Source organism: Triticum aestivum, chromosome 6D (genome assembly GCF_018294505.1).
Source record: "Triticum aestivum cultivar Chinese Spring chromosome 6D, IWGSC CS RefSeq v2.1, whole genome shotgun sequence".
NCBI lineage: Eukaryota > Viridiplantae > Streptophyta > Magnoliopsida > Poales > Poaceae > Triticum > Triticum aestivum.
This window is the reverse complement of record NC_057811.1, coordinates 334,422,684-334,443,710: the sequence shown is the minus strand read 5'-3', so window position 1 is coordinate 334,443,710 and position 21,027 is coordinate 334,422,684. Positions and strand designations below refer to the sequence as shown.

The 21,027-nt window shown below is 48.3% G+C and overlaps 1 protein-coding gene across 1 annotated transcript; it reads left to right on the top strand.

The window, feature by feature from the left end:
* The first annotated feature begins 8,074 nt into the window (after window positions 1-8,074).
* Window positions 8,075-16,007, top strand: LOC123144959 (aldehyde dehydrogenase family 3 member F1). Its single transcript, XM_044564234.1, has 9 exons — window positions 8,075-8,395; window positions 8,467-8,535; window positions 8,616-8,712; window positions 14,050-14,256; window positions 14,384-14,508; window positions 14,592-14,696; window positions 14,785-14,945; window positions 15,100-15,190; window positions 15,270-16,007. Exons 1-9 carry the CDS (start codon window positions 8,183-8,185, stop codon window positions 15,657-15,659), a joined length of 1,458 nt encoding a protein of 485 aa, XP_044420169.1. The 5' UTR covers window positions 8,075-8,182; the 3' UTR covers window positions 15,660-16,007.
* Window positions 16,008-21,027: the final 5,020 nt, after the last annotated feature.

The following is a 21,027-nucleotide window of genomic DNA, read 5'->3' as shown; positions in this document are numbered from 1 at the left end:
TCTTTGGGCCTCCATCTTTTGATAGTCTTGGGGTAGAAAGTATTGCTTGGTGATTGTGGATGATTATTCAAGATACACTTGGGTATATTTCTTCAAGAGGAAGAGTGAGACCCAACAAACCGTCATTGACTTTGCAAATGAAGCCCAACGTCAACACAATGCAAAGATCTTGACTATAAGAAGTGACAACGGAACCGAGTTCAAGAACTACACCTAGGATGAGTTTCTTAGTGATGAGGGGATCAAGTATCAATATTCCGCACCATACACCCCTCAACAAAATGGTGTAGCGGAGAGGAAGAACCGGACGTTGATGGATGCGGCAAGGACCATGATGGCGGAGTTCAAGTCTCCCTACAACTTTTGGGCCGAAGCCATCAACACCGCGTGTCATGCATCTAATCGGCTCTACCTCCGCAAAGGCTTGAACAAGACTTCATATGAGATACTCACCAGCAACAAACCCAACCTTAAGTACTTCCGGGTGTTCGGGTGTAAGTGTTTCATTCTCAAGAAAGGTGTCCGTTTGTCTAAATTTGAGGCTAGAGCTTATGAGGGCATATTTGTTGGTTATGCTACAAACTCTCATGCTTACCGTGTTCTCAATAAGTCCACGGGACTTATTGAGGAAACGTGTAACGTGGAGTTTGATGAGAATAACGGCTCCCAAGTGGAGCAAAGTGGTACTTGTGATGTAGGTGATGAAATTCCTCCCCAAGCCATAAGAAGAATGGGTGTTGGTCATATCCTACCCATTGAGGAACCCCTTGTGGCCGAAGGAGAAGGACAATGTTCCACTCAAGTGGAACCATCACCAACCCAAGACCCACACGCTTCCGAAGAACATAGTGAAGGCCCTCAACCAAATGAACAAGATCAAGGGCAAGATCACCCTCAAGATGGTGGTGAACCACCACATGATGCCCAAGGTCAAGTTCTCACCACCGAGCAAGTTCAAGATCAAGAGCAAGCTCAAGATCAAGAACAAGCTCAAGACGGCGCTCAAGATGATCAAGTTTCCTCTCCTCATCTCACTTCCGAGGAGGAATTGGAGCGTCGTGCCGCCAAGATTGCTTCCAAGCTCACCACCAAAGGGCACATCATGGAGAATGTGCTTGGAAGCTTAACTAAGGGGGTAAGCACTCGTAGACAATTAGCAAACTATTGTGAACATCATGCGTTTGTCTCTTGTGTGGAAACCCCAAAAGGTTTATGAAGCGCTCGAGGATCCGGATTGGCTCAATGCAATGCATGAAGAACTCAACAACTTCGAGCACAACAAGGTGTGGAGATTGGTGCCAAGGCCAACGGGGAACCATAATGTCATTGGGACCAAGTGGATATTCAAGAACAAGCAAGATGCTCATGGAACTATCATTCGCAACAAGGCTCGTTTGGTGGCACAAGGCTACTCCCAAGTCGAGGGTATCGACTACGGTGAAACCTTTGCTCCCGTTGCTCGCCTTGAGTCCATTCGCATGTTAATTGCCTATGCTTCTCATCATAACTTTAAGTTGCAACAAATGGATGTGAAGAGTGCTTTTCTTAATGGTCCCATTAATGAGTTGGTCTATGTCAAACAACCCCCCGGGTTCGAGGATCCCTACTTTCCCGATCATGTGTATCAACTCGATAAGGCACTCTATGGCCTTAAACAAGCCCCACGTGCGTGGTATGACCACCTTACCGAGTTGTTACAAGATCGTGGATTTGAAGTTGGGCTAATCGACCCCACTCTTTTTACTAAGAAGGTCAAAGGGGAGTTGTTTGTGTGCCAACTATATGTTGATGATATTATCTTTGGTTCCCCTAACAAAGCTTTCAATGAGGAATTTGCCGCTCTCATGACCTCAAAGTTCAAGATGTCTTCCATGGGAGAGTTGAAGTTCTTCCTCGGGTTCGAAGTGAAGCAAAGAAGAGAAGGAACCTTCATCAACCAAGCCAAATACACTCAAGACATGCTTAAGAGATTCAAGCTAAGTGATGTCAAGCCGGCTTCCACTCCAATGCCCACCAAGTGCCAACTTGACATTGATCCCAATGGTAAAGCGGTGGATCAAAAGGTATATCGCTCCATGATTGGCTCCTTGCTTTACCTTTGTGCATCTAGACCGGATATCATGTTGAGTGTGGGGATTTGTGCACGGTTTCAAGCCGCACCTAAGGAAAGCCACTTTGTGGCGGTCAAGCGAATCTTTCGATATTTGGCTCATACCCCAAACTTTGGCTTATGGTACCCAAGAGGAGCAAACTTCAAGCTTGTAGGATATTCGGACTCCGATTGGGCGGGAGACAAAGTGGATAGGAAGTCCACTTCCGGAGGGTGCCAATTTCTTGGTTGCTCTTTGGTGAGTTGGTCTTCCAAGAAGCAAAGTTGTGTGTCTCTCTCGTCCACCGAAGCGGAGTATGTGGCGGCCGGTAGTTGTTGTGCACAACTCTTATGGATGAGGCAAACTTTAAAGGATTACGGTGTCATTTGTGACAAAGTGCCTCTTTGGTGTGACAATGAAAGTGCCATCAAGATTTCTCTCAACCCGGTGCAACACTTCAAGACGAAGCATATTGAGATTCGGTATCACTTCATCCGGGATCATATTAGGCGAGGGGAGATCGAGCTCAACTATGTCAACACTCATGATAACCTTGTAGATATTTTCACGAAGCCTTTGGATGAAGCAAGATTTCGCGAGTTAAGGCATGAGCTAAATATCATTGATTCGAGCAATGTGACTTGAACCCTTGCACACCCCACCATACTCAACTTGTTGTCTTGTTTAGGTGTAGGCATGGACATAGGGGGAGTGTTGTTCTCTCAATGAACTCTCCCTCCCCCCATTATGCATAAACTAATCAACCTCTTTCACTTTAGCCATTTTTTATGGTACTTGTACTTCAAAGATGAGTCTTGGTCATGGGCCCAAGGTTAAAATCTTCGCGGCGCCATACCTCCGGACTCAAACATAGGTGGCCTCGGCCACCGCCCTCTCTTGGAGAGGCTTGTGCTTCTCGTCCCCTTGTGCTGGTTTTGTGTGTGTGTTTGCCCTCGTTTTATTTTTGTCGGTTTCTTTTCTTGAGCTTAGCCTTGTTGGCCAGTCTTTTTGCGGCTGAGCGGTACTGCCGTTGGGTGTGCGGTACTACCGCTTATGATCGTCAAGCGGTACTACCGCCCACCCCAGCGGTACTACCGCTGCGGGGCGGGCGATGGGGGGTTATGTCGGGGCAGGGGGAGTTGTTTTTCTCCCCCATACCCATTCGCTCCACTCGCCCGTCCTCTTCGTCGCTCCAGCGACATCTTGCCGCGGGAGGGCTTCGGCCGGCCGCCGTCCTCGTGTCGTCCCTCTCCATTTCTTCCGGTGGAGTCGATCTCCACCGCGTCCTCTTGCCATGGATGTCGGTATTGCCCCCTTTCCCGTTCTCTCTTTGCCTAGATCTCACATCTAGTTGTTAGGGGCAATAGGCATTGTTCTTCTCGTTTTTTGGCTAAGTCGAGGCTTGAGTAGGATGGAGAGGGCTTCTAGGCCGGTTGGATTAAGGTTTGGTAGGTTTATTTTTGAATTTGGCATCCCCGGTAGTGCCGGATCTGTTCATGGCAGTAGGGAACCGCCGTTCCTCGTCTAGAGCGGTACTGCCGCGGTTAGGTCGCGGTACTACCGCTGCATGCCCAATTCCATCTTTTTCCTACCACTTTTTGATCCATGTTGTTTTGTTTGGAGGCTTATGCTCTTTCTTTCATGTTGGTTCTTCTGCTCGTGTGTTTGGTTCCAGGTGATGAACATCCTGAGCAGTAAGTCCGCCGTGTCAACCCCGGACGTGCAACGTCAAAGCGCTACCGCACCTCTGAGTCAGTGGGTGCTTCCTCAAGTGCTCCACCTCCGCCTCAACTCCAGAAGAAATCTGCCAACAGGCCGAAGCCAAGGGGCAAGACTGTGACTGAGTTGACTGCCAAGGAGTTCTGGGAAAGGCGTCGCCGCAACCCCTATGCGGAAGACCAAGAACCCAATTTGGTCAACCGCCCGTTCTGGAACCGCTTTCAGTTTGCCATCTACTTTGATGTGATCAAGGCTAAGAAGAATCTCTATGTTGATGTATGCTCCATCAACACAGATGCTATGGAGAAGGACCCTGAGTACTTTGGCGAAGCCCTTCAGATGTGTTCTCAGCTGAACATTCTCATAATCATGCAGTTCAACAAGGATTTTGATGCAGATTTGGTGGCTCAATTCTATGCTACTGTCCATCTTGGAACTGATGCAGAAAGGACTCTGACTTGGATGAGAAATGGCAAGTTGCTTTCTGTCAAGTGGAAGGCCTTCATGGAGTTACTTGGGGTGGAAGATCACGGGCTTGAGACTCCAGTCGGCTTCCGTCCTCACCGCAATGCTTCCTCCACTCACAAGCAAGCCCTCTGGCCCTACTGTTCTGTGAAGGTTCACCCTGTGACTGAGAAGGAAACCTATGAGCTGTCTACCTTTCTGGACATCCTTCATCGTGTCTTCCGAGAGACTCTCTTCCCTCGCATCGGGAATCTGGATATGGTCCACTCCTATCTCGTGGACATGCTTCTCTTCTGCCAGCATGAGAAGGAAGCAAACACTGGCGAGTCCCTGGACATTTCTCATGTTATGTGGTCTGAACTTCTTTCTCCCGTTTCTGAGTGCAAGTGCCCGATCTATGGTCCGTTCATCATGTTGCTCATTGAGAAGGCCTGGGCACGTGTCTATCCCAAGGTTATGCTGGAAACTGGAGAATTGGTTTCTCATGAGATCAAGCGTCTGAGGAAGAAGGACAATTGGGGCACCCCGGCTCCTAAATCCGGGGGTCCATCTACTGCTGCTGACATGGAGACCGAGGGCGAGGCTGAGGCCAATGAGGATGATGATGACTATGAGCCTTCTGGAGCAGAGCCCTCTTGGGCAAAGAAGCTCAAGCGCAAGATGAAGAAGCTCTTCTGCATGGAGTCTCATGGGAAGTACATGACTCATGTGGCTGAGAAGTAGGCGAGGGGGCGTCACAAGGAGCTCATGCGTCAGTTGGGTGCGACCGTTGCCAGCGGTTTTGAGGGCCAGATCACTGAGGAGGAGGAATGGATTCAGCAGCACTGTCCGTGGACCGATTCAGACACCGAGCAGTTTCCGACTGAGGATGGCTGTGCGGATGACCCCGCCAGGATGTGATGAGAGAGCTCCTCAGTTTGCTAGCACCTGGAGCCGTAGCAACGCTGTTTGCCCTTTTGGTGTCTCGATGCCAAAGGGGGAGAGAGTTTAGGGATTTGTGCTTTGTGGTATCGTCGTTTCTTTGTGGTGTCGTTGTGTTTTCTCGCCTTTTGCTTTGTTTGGTTCTGTGCCAGTGAGACCTAAGTTCCATACATATGGTGTGAGACATATGCTACCTTATCTTTATCTTCTTTATCTATGTCTATCTAGTACTATGGTATCTTATGAGTTGCTTGCTTATCCTGTTATATACCCTGCTCTCATGTACCCTATGCTTATGCTTAGGTTGTTGGACTATAAAATATAGGGGGAGTGTTGATCCTAATGTGTGTGTCTTGCATTCCAAAGGCACTACTAACTAGGTGCACACATTCAGGGGGAGCCCGTCTATATTTTGTAGTTCTAAGTATCTTCACTCTCTTGTCGTATCCTTGTGCAAATCCCTGGTTGTCATCAATCCACCAAAAAGGGGGAGATTGTTAAGGCATATCTCTCTAGATGTAGTTTTGGTGATTGATGACAACATGTTTGCGGACTAATCGTGTGCTTTGAGCATTTCAGAGATTCATCCTTTGGCACGAGACGATTTCTTTCCCCTCGGTGTGTTATTCAAAACGGTGTAGCTCTTTCGTTTCTATTTTGGTGAACTAGTTCCGTAGGAGTCACCGTACTATCAAGAGGGGGTCCGCTTTGGTAAGGCTAGGGTGGAATCAACACGTACACATCCTTCTCACACCCTCCGAGCCTTCTCGCTTCGATGGAGGTTCCATTCCCATTCCTCTTGAGTTCGTTTTGGTTCCAGCGGTAGTACCGCGGTGCCCAGCGGTAGTACCGCTTAGGATTCACAGGCGGCAGTACCGCTCCGCAGTGATAGTACCGCCGGTGGGTCCTCAGTTGTAGTACCGCTGCGGTACCAGGCCCCTACCGCGTCGACTCGAGGGGGTCGCTTCTCGTGTCGGATTGTGCGGCACTAAGCAGCGGCAGTAGAGCGGTAGTGCTGCTCATGAGCGGTAGTACCGCCCTACCACCGCGGCAATACCGCACTGGGTCCAACTCCTGCTCTCTCGCCAGCCCTCCCAGGCTGCACGGCAGTACCGCGAGGGGGAGCGGTAGTACCGCTGGCCGCAGCGGTAGTACCGCCCACACCTGCGGTAGTACCGCCCTCTGCGGGGCTGTTTGGGGTCTATAAAAGGGGTCTTCTTCTCCAAAATTGAACTACCTCTTCCCCAAAAAGCTCCATTGTTGCTCCAAGCTCCATTTCCGCCCGATCTCTCTTCCTAGCCAATCAAACTTGTTGATTTGCTCGGGATTGGTTGAGAAGGCCCCGATCTACACTTCCACCAAGAGAAATTTGATTCCCCCACTAATCCCTAGCGGATCTTGTTACTCTTGGGTGTTTGAGCACCCTAGACGGTTGAGGTCACCGCGGAGCCATAGTCCATTGTGGTGAAGCTTCGTGGTGTCGTTGGGAGCCTCCAATTAAGTTGTGGAGATTGCCCCAACCTTGTTTGTAAAGGTTCGGTCGCCCCCTCCAAGGGCACCAATAGTGGAATTATGGCATCTCGCATTGTGTGAGGGCGTGAGGAGAATACGGTGGCCCTAGTGACTTCTTGGGGAGCATTGTGCCTCCACATCGCTCTAACGGAGACGTACTTCCCTTCAAAAGGAAGGAACTTCGGTAACACATCCTCGTCTCCACCGGCTCCACTCTTGGTTATCTCATCCCTTTACTTGTGCAAGTTTGTTTGTGTTGCATCCTTTGCTTGCTTGTGTGCTTGTGGTTGTTGCATCATATAGGTTGCTCACCTAGTTGCATATCTAGACAGCCTACTTTGATGCAAAGTTTAATTTGGTAAAGAAAAGCTAAAAATTGTTAGTTGCCTATTCACCCCCCCTAGTCAACTATATCGATCCTTTCAGCCGGGGGTCCGCCTCCATTTCCCAAAAAAATTATGATGATTTGTGTTATTTTCTATCTGGACTTTGATGAAATCCGCCGTGTTTGCATGAATTTTGTCCGGTTAGTTGAAACACTGCTTGAAATGTAAGCGGACATATGCGGCTAGCATTGGATGACCGCCTCAGGCATCAGTGTCCGTGGACTTGTCCCCTCTCCGCGGACTAATGCTGAAGCAAATTTACGGGTCACCGTTGAAAATGCCCTTAGTGACAAAAGCAGTTGGCCCTTTTTGCCGAGTTTTTGAGGTTGCCTGAGTGTTATACTCGACATGGATCATCTTTGCCGAGTGCCCGACGAAAAGAAAACGGGAAATGTGTCGGCACTCGGAAAGACGGATTTTCGAGCAGTGGAATGAATATACTGTTTCCATAAGCAAATTTGTGGAGACAAGAGGTGATTTGGTCACTTTTCAACAACCATCTTTGCTGAACCAATAAATCTCCTCACCAGTCAAAATGTTATTAAGGGCGACTACAATTTCAGTCCTTCTGCTGCGCAACATAGGTAGCACCATCACACGTATCTAGATAAAATAGATGATGTGGCAAGCGATAAATGAAGAAATGAAGGAAAGTGGTAACATAGCTAGTTACTAGTAGTATGAGTAACATCACAAATATCAAGGCAAAATGAGTCTATATAGCCTAATAAATGAAGTGTTGCATGTTACCACACATATGTTACTCCCCACTATAGAGGTAGTAACATAAACTAGTAATATGTGCATGTTACTAGTCTATGTTACTACCCATTGTGGCTAGTCTAAAAGGCCCCAACTCCTCTAGTTAATGCGGATTTGGGTTCCCGCAAAAGAAATTGTGGATTTCGGTAATCACGGTCCATAAACTGCCATGTTCACTCCACAAGTCCACATGAACCACGACACACTACCCAGTCAGTCAGTCTGCCACGCTCCGCCTTTGGTTGCCTTGCCTATTTAACACACGTTGGGTCGCCCGCATGCTCAACCCAAGCTAAGCCGGTGCCCGCCCCTTCCATCCATCCATCCATGGGAACCATGGAGGAGAAGCCGGCCCTTGGCTTGGGGAGCCTCGTGAGCAGCCTGCGAGTGGTGTACAAGAGCGGCAGGACCAAGGACCTCTCATGGAGGCGGTCGCAGCTCAACGGGCTCATCAGGCTCCTGACGGAGAAGGAGGAGGAGATCTTCGACGCGCTCCACGACGACCTCGGCAAGCACCGGACTGAATCCTTCAGAGACGAGGTACGTAACTATAGAGGGTTGTTGCTCCGTTTTGGCCAATCTCTCCCCTGATCTGTGCTGCTGGTCTTTAGGTTGGTGTTGTCGTCAAGTCCATCAAGCACACGCTGCAAAACCTCGAGAAATGGGCGGCCCCTGAGAAGGCAAGTCCTTGCCAATCGCCATGGCTTTATATACAAACTTAATTGGGCTGCTGCATGACTTGTTGTTTTTGTCAGTGTAGGCTCCTACGCCGTTGGTTTCCTTTCCGGCGACGGCGCTGGTGCTGCCGGAGCCGCTCGGGGTCGTGCTCATTTTCTCCTGCTGGAATCTCCCATTAGGTGCCCTCTTTGCTCCACAACCCCTTCAGTTTCATTATGCCTGTTCTCTCAGTTCTTCATTATCTTTGCAATGAGATGAATAGACGATGAAGTCTGACGCCGAATCACTGCTAGTCACCATGTTGGTTAGATAGATATCAGGCCATCATACGAATTCTATCATCTATTTATTGACCGGCAATTCTCGTATTTATATTGCGTGATTAATTACTTGATGGAGACCATCGGTGCCTACCGGAAATCAGTATAAGACACTTAAGAAAGTGACTACTGCAGAAAAGAACATCTTCGGTGTCGGAAAAAATCGATCATGACAGACCAATTCTCACCGCTAGCATCTAAAAAACGAATCTCACCACTAGTACCAGCGTAGCATCTAAAGAAAAAGAGGTTCAAAGAAGACGATTACGAGGTGTTGTTGGCTCGCTGTACGCTCACATGGTTTACTGCCAAAGTACCTCACATGCTTGTACGACCAAAGACCAGCGGTGCTGTACGAGGTCTGAGTTTAAACAACCTTTCTGATGGCAACAAGCTAGGTGCAGTCTTGCGATTGTGACAAGTGCATGCCTTCCATTTCCTACATACATGTGGTTGGTTGGTCACTTGTATGACAGGTTGATATGCTTAAGAGCATCTACAGCGGGGCGTTCTAAACCTGCCTCATATGTCCAGGTAGGCCGCCCGGTCACCGATCATTTTTTGACCCCAAAGGCCACCTCAAACGGGCCTCAAACGACCGGGCTGACCAGTACCCTTCATATACAACTCAAATATGGGACGGATAGGCGCGTCCGTCACGTAGGACTAACGATGGGGTCCCACGCGGACTCGCCTAGAAACTCGGCGGTCGAACGGACGCCTCCTCCATCGCTGCGGTGTGAACGCCGCGTGGCGCCACTCCGCCTCGCCGCCCAAGGCCAAATCCGGCTATTTAAGCCGGCCAGCGTCCCCCAACCCTAGCCCGTCCAACTCCTCCCTCTCACTGCCGCCACCCGAACCCGTCCATCTCCTCCCCCGTTCTTCCACACTCTCCAGCATAGCCATGGTTCGGCGGCTGATCACCACGTACACTATGCTCATTCCCGAGCGCCGGAGGCAGATCGCGGAGGAGATCCAGGCAAGGCGCGCCGCCCACATCGTTGTCGAGTTGCCTCCGGACTCGCCGGAGTCCGAGGAGGATGCGGAGCAGCAGCCGGAGGAGAAGGAGGTAGAGTCGCTGCCGGAGCCGGTGGAAGGGGCGGATCTGGAGGACGACGGGGTGGAGCTACCGGAGCAGGGCTTCAACATGGCGGAGGCGGAGGTGGAGTTTGTCGTCGCCCAAGCCACGGAGTTGGCGGAGCAGCAGGTCATCCTAGAGTCCATCCAGGATGACGCCTACGTGGAGGCCAACCTACAATTCCCCCGGCAGGAGCATGCGGCATCCGACGCGCTCTTCGCCGAACTCAACACGGAGATAGAGGAGGAGGAGGTTGGTCACTTGTATGACATGTTGATATGCATAAGAGCATCTACAGCCGGGCGCCCCAAACGCGCCTCATACGCCCGGGCGGGCCGCCCGGTCATTGATCACTCACGATCTTTTGACCCAGACGGTCTCCTCAAATGGGCCTCAAATGCCCGGGCTAACCTGCACCCCTCATATCCAGCTCAAATATGGGCCGGATATGGACGCGCCCGGGCGCGTTCAATGCGTAGGCCTGACGATGGGGTCCCACACGGACTCGTCCGGAAACCCGGCGGTCCGATGGACGCCTCCTCCATCGCCGCTTGTGAACGTAGCATGGTGTCGCTCCGGCTCGCCGCCCAAGGCCAAATCCAGCTATTTAAGCCGGCCGGCGTCCCCCAACCCTAGCCCATCCATCTCCTCCCTCTCTCCGCCGCCACCCGAGCCCGTCCGCCTCCTCTCCCCCGCTCTCCGGAATAGCCATGGTCCGGCGGCTGATCACCACGTACACTACGCTCACGCCCGAGCGCCAGAGGCAGATCGCGGAGGAGATCCAGGCAAAAGGCGCGCCGCCCACATCGCTGCGGCCGACCGCCGGACTCGCCGGAGCTGGAGGAGGACAAGGAGCAGCAATCGGAGGAGATGGAGGGAGAGCCGCTGCCGGAGGCGATGGAGGAGGCGGATCCGGAGAAGGACGAGGCAGAGCTACCGGAGCAAGGCTTCAACATGACGGAGGCAGAGGCGGAGTTCGCTGTCGCCCAAGCCGTGGAGATGGCGGAGCAGCAGGCGATCCTGGAGTCCATCCAGGATGAGGCCTACGTGGAGGCTAACCAACAGTTACTCCGGCAGGACCAGGCGGCATCCGACGCGCTCTTCGCCAAACTTGACACGGAGATAGAGGAGGAGGACGCCGGAGCGGAGCAGCCGGAGGCTCGGTTGCTGTAGCTGCCGCCCATGCTGCCGAAGCCGGGCACGGAGATTGTCGACATCTCCGACAAGGAGTAGCTAGATCTCTAAGTAGTACGTAGGTTTATTGTTTGCATGCTTTTTCTGGATTTGGGAATCTAGTATGAGATGTTCGGATGCACTTGGGCTAATTTGAGGAGTGCCCAGTCACCGCCCGCGGACGTGCCCGAACACATCCGCAGACGTTTGAGGGGTTAGATTTGTCATATGCAGTTGTACATGCTCTAAGGCTGTTCCTTTTCTCTTCTTCTAACAACATTTCTTTTTCTTATTTTTTTGAAACGAGGCAAAAAACTTGCCATTTTCATTGATTAAGAAGAAGTGGGAATTGCCCGGTTAATTGACAGAAGACTGGGCGAAAACCGATAGAACCCAACCCAAATGACATTGGCACCACCAGCGAACCTGGGCACCAACATGAAACATGAGCTACAAAGAAGAAAAGACCGCCGAGGAGTCGCAAGCGTCATCGTCATCACCGGTTACCTCTGACAGGTGACTCCGACTTCACCATAGAGCTCCACCAACGAAGCCGCCCTGCAAACAGCTGCACAGAAGCCATGACGGCACATGTCAATAGATGGCCACACGCGCGAACAACCGACAGCTCCAACTTTGACGACGAGCTTCACAAGGGAAATATGCATGACTTGCGCCGAGTGTGCCCTCCACAAATGACCATCGGGTGCATGTCATCGTCACCACCTAGACTCGCTCCACCGCAGCTCCGACTTCAACGCAACCAAGCAACCCACGGAAGAGCACATCGGATACGCCGGGAAGATCTGACTACCGAAGCCCAAGCTACGACCCAAGCTCCACTTCACACCATCATCGTTGCCAAACAGAAATCAGCGCCCTCGAAACGGTCGCCTCAGTAAACCACGCGGCGAAGATGTCATCATTCCACGTGGCAAAGATGCCGCCATTCACTGGTCTCAGGTTGTCGCCCGCACCGAGACGACGCCCCCAAGGAGGAAGAAGACGTGAAGACGCCTTCATCGCCCGATCCCGCGGATCTGAGGTTTCCCTCTGGAGATAACGCCACGGGGTGAGGGGTGGAGCACCATACGTCAGTGACGCTTCCAAGAAAGATCCAGACGACCGCAGGTGCCGCTGTCGTCAGATCCGGCAAAGGCCGGAAGAAGGATTTCTCCCTGAGATGATCGACCACCACCAGCCCGTACCGGTTAGCCACAAACCTCCAGCAAACCAGCACCGCAGAGCACCGAGGGGAGCCTTCCGACACCGCCCGCCCCTGCCAAGGCCGCCCCACCCTCGGACAACAGTCGTTGTCCTGCCAGTCCATGGACACGCATCGCCGTCACCGCCATCGGGCCGACCCCACCGCAGGAAAGGAGGAGCCGCACCCCGGAACTCGTCGAGCCGCAACACCCGTCGCCGCCACAGGGACAACAAGCACCGTGGCCGCCGCCTCGCCTGTCGCGAATCCATGGTCGCCGACACATCGACGGCTCAATGGTGGAGCCGTGAGCTCCAGCCCTCGCTGCCCGCCGGAGCTCACAGCTCCACCATTGAGCCGTCGAGCCCCACCTCATTGGCGCACGCCGCCCGCTGCAGACCATCTCGCCGACTCCCGCGACCTAACCATGGAGCCACCGAGCACCCGTCCGCCGACGCATCACGCACCACATCGAGAGTGACCATCGAGGGCGGAGAAGGTAGATCCGGCCAACCCGGCCATGATTCGGCCGCTCCCCGCACAGACGCTGCTCCTGCAGCCCTGTAGCTCGCCCGTGCCCAACGTCACAGAAAGGGGAAACGCCCCGCCGCCACCTTCCCTGGGGCATGCGCGAGCTTCGCCGGCGGCCCCTCCAGCGGCGGCAAAGCGGGGGAGCGACGGTGAGGGGCCTGGCGGTGGCGCTAGGGTTCCCCCGTGTTGCCCGAGCAAGGCGACGCGGGAGGCAAGTTGGACCACAGATATGCTTTCGAATCTGGGTTTTATCACAGTACTACATTTCTTTTTTTGAATATGAACATAACACTATTAATAATAATAGAAGTTTTTTGACTAATGGTAACATATTAATATCAAGATCATACCCGGTCTCTACTCTCTAGAACGATACAACATCAAGACCTAGTCAAGACAATGAGGTTGCATAGCATAGCTCTTTGATGTTTTGCTGTTAGCGTGGCAGCCTGTCTCATAAAACTATGTTGTTTTCGTTTGTTTTGCGTTTAGCTTTTGCATGCAGATGCTGGCACATGGATGTTGTTTTGTGTTTCTATTCCGTCATGGTTGATAGTGGAACCCGGTCCCTTCGGGTGCATCATATGAATTTATTTTACAATGCACTGTTAATTACGGTTAGGAACTTGATGTTTTGAGTCCACCATCCATTGTCATGCCATTTTCGCTGCTGCTTGGCATGAACTCATTTGAGCAGAGGTTTCATGGATAGGTGATGCATCCATGTGGGGGATAGGACCGACTAGTAATGAGCAACAATAAACAAGCGTGTTCAGTGTCCATGAATCCTTCATTGACATTTCACAACGTACCTCAAAAAATGGGTGTGGCCCCCAAGCGGAGAGATCAAACAGGCGGTTCCATTTGCCCGGAAGATCGAATTACTAGTGTGAAAAGAAATTTGATTGACAACTTAATCATCTTCTTTTGCCAAGTTTTTTACCGAATACTTGGGATATGTTTACTTCACATTCATATTTTCCTTTTCTAAAAAAAGCATCATATTTTGTCATAACTTTTCAATTAAGTTATAGCAAGGCACAAAAATGTGGTAACTAGTAGTCAAAACTATATATGACAGTTAAATAAACATTGGCAAAATTTCGCAATATGTGACTACACGCCAAACATGCTTTTAACCTTGTGTGTTTAACCTGTCGTAGTTTGCATACTCAAAATGTACACAATCTCGCGTTTATGCTGCATGCAGGCTTAGCTCTGGAGCCGCTCTCCGGTGCCTTAGCGGCTGGCAACGCCGTGGTTTTGAAACCGTCCGAGCTCGCGCCGGCCACCGCAGCATTTCTCGCTGCCAACATACCGAGATACCTTGACGCCGAGGCTGTGAAGGTCGTCTTGGGTGCAGCGGAAATTGGACAAGAGCTAATGGAGCACCGATGGGACAAAGTCCTCTTCACCGGTAATTAGTAGTACAAGCCTTCAAGTTCGTGTTGATCCTGATTTCTGAAGCAAAGTCGCTGCTGACGGTTCTTGCATTGCACGTATTCGTATTCTGACGGTAATTGTTCTGTTTTGTTGGCGTTTAGGGGGTGCCCGTGTAGGTCGCATTATCATGACAAAAGCTGCAAAGTACTTGACCCCAGTGGCGCTTGAGCTTGGCTCGAAATGCCCGTGCATTGTAGATTGGCTGGACAGCAAAAGAGACAGTCAGGTAAACCCCCTGGCCTTCGCTTGTTTTCAGTTTTGCCAAGGTCGGATAAAATAATCTTACCACATGCATCTCAACATGTGCAGGTTGCCGTAAATCGCATAATAGGCGCGAAATGGTCCACTTGCGCCGGTCAAGCTTGCATAGCCATCGATTACATACTTGTGGAGGAACAGTTTGCGCCGATTCTGGTCTGGTTTCTGCTGAACTGTTCTTGTTTCATGATACTAATTACCTGCTGTTTTACGTTCTGACTATATAGTTATTCTCTGAATTAAGATTGAGCTGCTGAAATCAACACTGGAGAGACTCTTCACGAAACCAGAGGACATGGCGCGCATTCTGAACGAGAGACAGTTCAATAGGTTATGTGGCCTCCTGGAGGATCACAAGGTGAGCCGTTCCATTGTGCATGGTGGGGACGTGGACCCAAAGACCTTGTAAGTTCCTCCACTCAACAGCACCTATGTAGCCTCAGTGCTACTGTAGCTTCTTATTATTGGCCCTCCCTGTACACTGCTGCAGTACTCGGTGTCTCTTTTCTTTTTGTGTGTCTCTGTCTGTCTGTCTGATGCCATGATTCCAATGGCGCAGGAGCATCGAGCCCACCATCCTGCTGAATCCACCACTCGACTCTGATGTCATGACAGAGGAGATTTTTGGCCCTCTCCTCCCGATCATCACGGTACATCAATCAACGACGACAGCGGCAACCTTTCACAGAAGCCAACAGTCGAGCTAACATGTGATGCTTCTGCTCGCAGGTGAAGAAGATCGAGGACAGCATCGAGTTCGTGAGCTCCAGGCCCAAGCCGCTCGCGATCTACGCCTTCACCACGAGCGAGGCGCTGAAGCAGCGGATCGTCAGGGAGACATCGTCCGGGAGCGTCACCTTCAACGACGCGATCGTGCAGTACGGGCTGGAGAGCATCCCGTTCGGCGGCGTCGGGCAGAGCGGGTTCGGGCAGTACCACGGCAAGTACTCCTTCGAGATGTTCAGCCACAAGAAGGCGGTGTTCAGGCGAAGCTTCCTGTTGGAGTTCATGTTCAGGTACCCGCCGTGGAACGACGACAGCAAGCTCGCGTTGCTGCGGCACGTCTTCCGCTACGACTACGTGTCGCTGTTCCTCGCGCTGCTCGGCCTGAGGAGGTGAACGGGGCGGGAGGAGGAAGACGCTGCCGGCGAAGCTGGAGAATCTGCACTCGCCGTTGCGTGTAGCCAGTCATGCTCGATGGTTATCCCGTGGTTTACACGGTTGATGATGAATGTGTGTTGTCGCCCTAGGTATATACTTAAGCATCTGAACTACCGCGTCCCCTTCTAAAAATGTCTGAACCATGGTGCAACCCTATCAGTATATTGCGCCAACAGTTCCATGGTCTAATATATTCAAGTTGTTGTACTTTACCTTTTCTAATTAAATCTGTAGCTGGACATGAGATCCCTAGATTTTATTGTTTCAAAGTTAGGACATGACTAATAAGCTTAGATGGTTATGTTTTTTTTGGTGGAACGAGCCCGTCCGGGCTAAAGTCCTAGATTGGTATGGGTGTTTGCATATTTTTTAGATTTATTTTAGGTTCTCCGACGCTATTCTTTCAGCGATATGATGTGTCTGTCAGCTACAAGGCGTCTATGATCATTTTGTCAATCTTAACATCTGTTGAATCAGTTTCCTAAAGATGCTCATATGGGTATAAAGTGTGCGGGTACAGTTATAGGGGTGAGTGTGTGTGCGTGTAATGAGCGTCTACGTTTGTACTATGTTCCTAAAAATCTATCTATTGTACACAAAAGTTGTAATAAATCATGGACCAACATTAAGAAACAAATCACAACTGCCAGATCGACATAATTGTACCTAAGCAAATTATAACCGTTGCACTTACACAAATCACAAGTTTTTGACCTAAGAATATTACAACCACTAGGTCTACATACACAAATCTACCAAACTATATAATAACCATTAGATTCACGCATTTAAAAAAAATGAACGTGACATTTTTAGAAAATCTTTATACAATGTACAAAAATACTTAGTTTAATAAAAATATTGATATCATTCAAAAAAATGTTTCCAGGTGTATTTGATTTTTTTAACACATAGTATTATAATTTTTTTTCAAACATGAATTAGAGAACATTGTTAATCATGTATTAGAAAAATGTAAACATGTATAAAAATAATGTTTCAGATATATACAAAAAATAAACTATGGGTATCAGAAAATTTAGTCATCTATAGTGGAAAAAATGTTCTCAAGTATTTGAAAAATGCTATGCATAAAAAAAAAATTAGATGTATAATTTATTTTAAATATGTATGAAAAAAGATAGACATCAAAACATATATTTAATAAATGTTAATCATGTATTTTAAAAATATTAAACATCTATAAAATGTTCCAGATGTATATGAAAAATGTACGATATATATAAAAATTTAGACATATCTTGCATAAAAATAATAAAATTGAAAAAAGAAACGAGAAAAATAAAAAACTAAGAAAACAAAAGAAAGAAGAAATAAAATCAAAAGATACCCGAAGAAGAAAAAATCCGAAGAAAACCGATGCAACCAGTCAAAATCGAGAAAGAAAAACATAAAGCAAAAACCCACGCAGAGGCAGCTACAGAACCCAGCCAGCCCATTAGCCTCGCGCCCAAGGCGAGCCGCAGCTATGTCCCACAACAATCAAGACATAGCTCTCGCGCAGATCTCTTGCCTGCAGTGGTGTTCTATCTGGGCCATCCCAGTAGCTCTGGTTTTAACAAACCTTGTACTCGGCTGTTGGGGAAGCTCCTTGTCGATTTTATTTGGGCGCCGCTATGCATTGGCTGGCGGATCTATTTAAAACATACATTGCCTTGCGCGACGTTGGATCTAGTGAATTGAGTGGCCGGGCGTCACCTTCTACCATTGCAACAAAGGTCCCGTTGCGGTAATTTTCTGCAACTCGGGTCATGTTGCAGAATTTTTGGCAAAATATAGGTCAAGTTGTATTTTTTTTGCTACAGAGGTCTTGTTACAGTTTTTTTTTGCAACAGAGGTCTCGCTGCAATTCTTTTTACAATAGAGGTCTTGTTACAATTTTTTTTTCAATGGAGGACTGGTTGCAATTTAATTGTTTTTGTAACAGAGGTCTTGTTACAGTTTTTTTGTCACAAAGGCCTTGTTGCAGAAAGTAGAGATCGTGGGGAGCCAATTCCACCATCAGCCGTGGGAGTGCAACCAAGGCGGAAGATGGGAGCATGATAATCCGCCAGATGAACTATATCATTTCCCATTTTATTTCTTTTCTTTTTGGGAAACGCTAATGCTCCGCCGACTGATCGCGCAGAGAGTTCCGCCACCTACAAAGCCGTTAGATCGCCCTTGATTCATGTGTCCTCACGAACCCTCGCACACCTTTGTTATTTCCCTTGCCTACCACGTGCCCATTTACCCTATCTTGCAACAACAGCGGTGTTGCAAACGATAGCAGCGAACAATGACTGCAACTTAGACAAGTTTTTGCAACATCAGCTATGTTGCATAAAAACTATACAACAAAATCTCTGTTGAAAAAATATCTGTGACAAGAACTCTGTTGCAAAAAAAATTATTGCAACACAATCTATGTTGCAAAAAATATATTCGGCAACATAACCTTTGTTGTAAATGTTTCTGCAACAAGATATGTGTTGTGAAGTAGAGGGGGGCGTTGAGCCGCTAGAGTGTGCTACATCCCATGACTCTCGAGCCGGTGGATCTTTTGAAAGATCCCTGATCGACGCATAGCAGACCCTTTTGTTTTGCTTATTTCTCCGCCAGTTTTTCTGCATTTCTTTCGTATTTTTCATTTTTCTCTTTTTTTCAATTACCAGTCTTCTATTTTAATTTTTTAATATCTTCATTTTCCAAATTTATGAATTATTTTAATCCATCAATTTAGTGTATAAACATCTTTTTACATGTCGTGAACATTTTTTAAAATATTGCACAAAACAATTTATATGTTTTCATGAACATTTTTAAGTGTTATTTTCTTAAGTGGTACAAACATTTTTAAAAGTTGCGCAAATTATTGTTTATATTACCATGAACATTTTTTTAAAACTTATTTGAAGTGTTGTGAACAAATTTTTTAAATGGCACCAATACTTTTATATATGCTATGGACATTTTCTTTAGATTGCGCAAACAAATTTTTCACTTTCATGAACATTATTTAAAAGCAAATCATGAAGTAAATGTTTGATTTTTTTAAAATGGGATGAACATTTTTTTAGATGTTACCGACATTTTAAAAATTAAAACTTCAAGAACATTTAAATGTTCATGAACATTTCTTCCCCGGATGCATGAACATTGTGAAAAAATTTCAAGAACATAGTTTTTCTGAACTACATGAACACTTGTGTAAGCTACACGGACATTTTTTTAATACATAAAAATAGCCTATTTCCATAAATATATTAATTTTTAATAGAGAAAAAATAAACAAAACTAAAGGTGGGAAAAGGAAGAAAAAATGTGCTTATGTTGTGCTATACTGTGGGTTAGGCAAGAGGTAGGGGAGGAGAAACTTGGGCCCAAACCATTTAATTGTGTTGTAGGCGAGCGTCCTATACACCTGTTGGGGAACGTAGTATTTTTTTAAAAAATCATACGATCACGCAAGATTTATCTAGGAGAAGCATAACAACGAGCGGGGAGAGTGTGTCCACGTACCCTCGTAGATCGAAAGCAGAAGCGTTTAGTAACGCGGTTGATGTAGTCGAACGTCTTCGCGATCCAACCGATCCAAGTACCGAACGCACGGCACCTCCGCGATCTGCACACGTTCAGCTCGATGACGTCCCTCGAACTCTTGATCCAGTTGAGGCCGAGAGAGAGTTTCGTCAGCACGACGGTGTGGTGACGGTGATGATGAAGTTACCGGCGCAGGGCTTCGCCTAAGCACAACGACGATATGACCGAGGTGTAAAACTGTGGAGGGGGCACCGCACACGGCTAAAAGTTCAACTTGTGTGTCTTTGGGTGCCCCCCTGCCCACGTATATAAAGGAGGGGGGAAGAGGAGGCCGGCCTAGGAGGGGCGCGCCTATAGGGGCAGTCCAACTAGGATTCCCAATCCTAGTAGGAGTCCCCTTCCTTTTCCAAGAGGGGAGAGACGGAAGGAATAGGAGAGGGAGAAGGAAAGAGGGGGGGGGGGCGCCCCCTCCCTAGTCCAATTCGGACCAGCCCATGGGGGGGCGCGCGGCCTCCCCTTGCGGCCCTTCTCTCCTTTCCACTAAGGCCAATGAAGGCCCAATACTTCCCCCGGCGAATTCCCGTAACTCTTCGGTACTCCGAAAAATACCCGAACCACTCAGAACCTTTCCGATGTCCGAATATAGCCTTCCAATATATCGATCTTTACGTCTCGACCATTTCGAGACTCCTCGTCATGTCCGTGATCTCATCCGGGACTCCAAACAAACTTCGGTAATCAAATCACATAACTCATAATACAAATCGTCATCGAACGTTAAGCGTGCGGACCCTACGGGTTCGAGAACTATGTAGACATGACCGGGACACATCTTCGGTCAATAACCAATAGCGGAATCTGGATGCTCATATTGGCTCCTACATATTCTACGAAGATCTTTATCGGTGAAACCGCATAACAACATACGTTGTTCCCTTTGTCATCGGTATGCTACCTGCCCGAGATTCGATCGTCGGTATCATCATACCTAGTTCAATCTTGTTACTGGCAAGTCTCTTTACTCGTTCCGTAATGCATCATCCCTCAACTAACTCATTAGTCACATTGCTTGCAAGGCTTATAGTGATGAGCATTACCGAGAGGGCCCAGAGATACCTCTCTCATACACTGAGTGACAAATCCTAATCTAGATCTATGCCAACTCAACAAACACCATCGGAGACACCTGTAGAGCATCTATATAATCACCTAGTTACGTTGTGACGTTTGATAGCACACTAAGTGTTCCTCCGGTATTCGGGAGTTGCATAATCTCATAGTCAGACGAACATGTATAAGTCATGAAGAGAGCAATAGCAATAAAATTTAACGATCATAATGCTAAGCTAACGGATGGGTCTTGTCCATCACATTATTCTCTAATGATGTGATCATGTTCATCAAATGACAACACATGTCTATAGCTAGGAAACATAACCATCTTTGACAAACAAGCTAGTCAAGTAGAGGCATACTAGGGATACTCTGTTTTGTCTATGTATTCACACATGTACTAAGTTTCTGGTTAATACAATTCTAGCATGAATAATAAACATTTATCATGATATAAGGAAATAAAATAATAACGTTATTATTGCCTCTAGGGCATATTTCCTTCAAGACCTCTTTACAAGCGAGATATAGACAACCTCGAACCCGAGGAGGGTTGTTGCTTACAGTATTACTAGCCAGTTAAGAGCAGAGTTACTAGGAAGCGAAAAAAGTATTCGAGTTGAAAAAAGGTGACAAGCAAACAACACATGATTTCCTGCAAGCATAATTG